General features: G+C 65.1%; 1 protein-coding gene across 1 annotated transcript in view; it reads left to right on the top strand.

Moving 5' to 3' along the window:
* Positions 1 to 306: 306 nt before the first annotated feature.
* The window catches only part of LOC104078858 (hyaluronidase-1-like), a gene marked incomplete at its 3' end in the record, with an annotated part of 1524 nt that continues 1151 nt past the window's right edge, over positions 307 to 679 (top strand). Inside the window, exon 1 of the mRNA XM_009580669.1 lies at positions 307 to 666. Within this exon, the coding sequence (XP_009578964.1) occupies positions 307 to 666 (360 nt within the window). The remainder of the gene's footprint in view (positions 667 to 679) is intronic.

Here is a 679-nt window from a genome sequence, read left to right as displayed (position 1 = left end):
GGTGTTGACTCTGCGCATTCCTCCCCAGCCGGGCCTGCCGCCGCCAGTCATTAACTGGGGCTGGCACGCTGCCGTCCCCACTCTGGGGCCACCGTGCTGGGCTCTGGCTGCTGATAACTTTGAGGGCTTCACATGAGGAGGTGGGAGAGGTGACCCTGGGTGACTGGCACCGCTCGGGAACGGGGGTGTGGATTAATGCCGGCCCCGGCTTGGGCTGAGGATAAAAGCGTTGAGGTCTGCCCAGGTCTCAGCCCGTCTCGACTCTCCCCAGGCAGCTCTGGGACCCATCCTGCGCCTGCCAGCACCATGGCATCAGGGTGGCTCTGCTGGGTCCTCCTGCTACTCCTGCCTGCCTCGGCCTGTGCCGGGGGGCCTGGCCCCGTCCTCGTCAACCGCCCCTTCATCACCATCTGGAACATCCCCACCGAGCGCTGCGCCAAGAAGTACAATGTCACCCTCAACCTGGAGGTCTTTGACGTGTTGGCCAACGACCAGCAGTCCTTCGTCGGGCAGGACATCACCCTCTTCTACAGCAAGGAGCTGGGGCTGTTCCCCTACTACACATCCGAGGGGGTGCCAGTGAACGGGGGGCTCCCCCAAAATGCCAGCCTGCAGGCCCACCTCCACCAGGCCGCCCAGGACATTAAGGTCACCCTGCCCAGCCCTGCCTACGGCGGGG

The sequence above is a fragment of the Fulmarus glacialis genome, unplaced genomic scaffold, assembly GCF_000690835.1.
Source record: "Fulmarus glacialis isolate BGI_N327 unplaced genomic scaffold, ASM69083v1 scaffold15776, whole genome shotgun sequence".
Lineage (NCBI taxonomy): Eukaryota > Metazoa > Chordata > Aves > Procellariiformes > Procellariidae > Fulmarus > Fulmarus glacialis.
The sequence above is the reverse complement of the archived record's forward strand: the minus strand, read 5'-3'. Positions and strand labels throughout refer to the sequence as shown.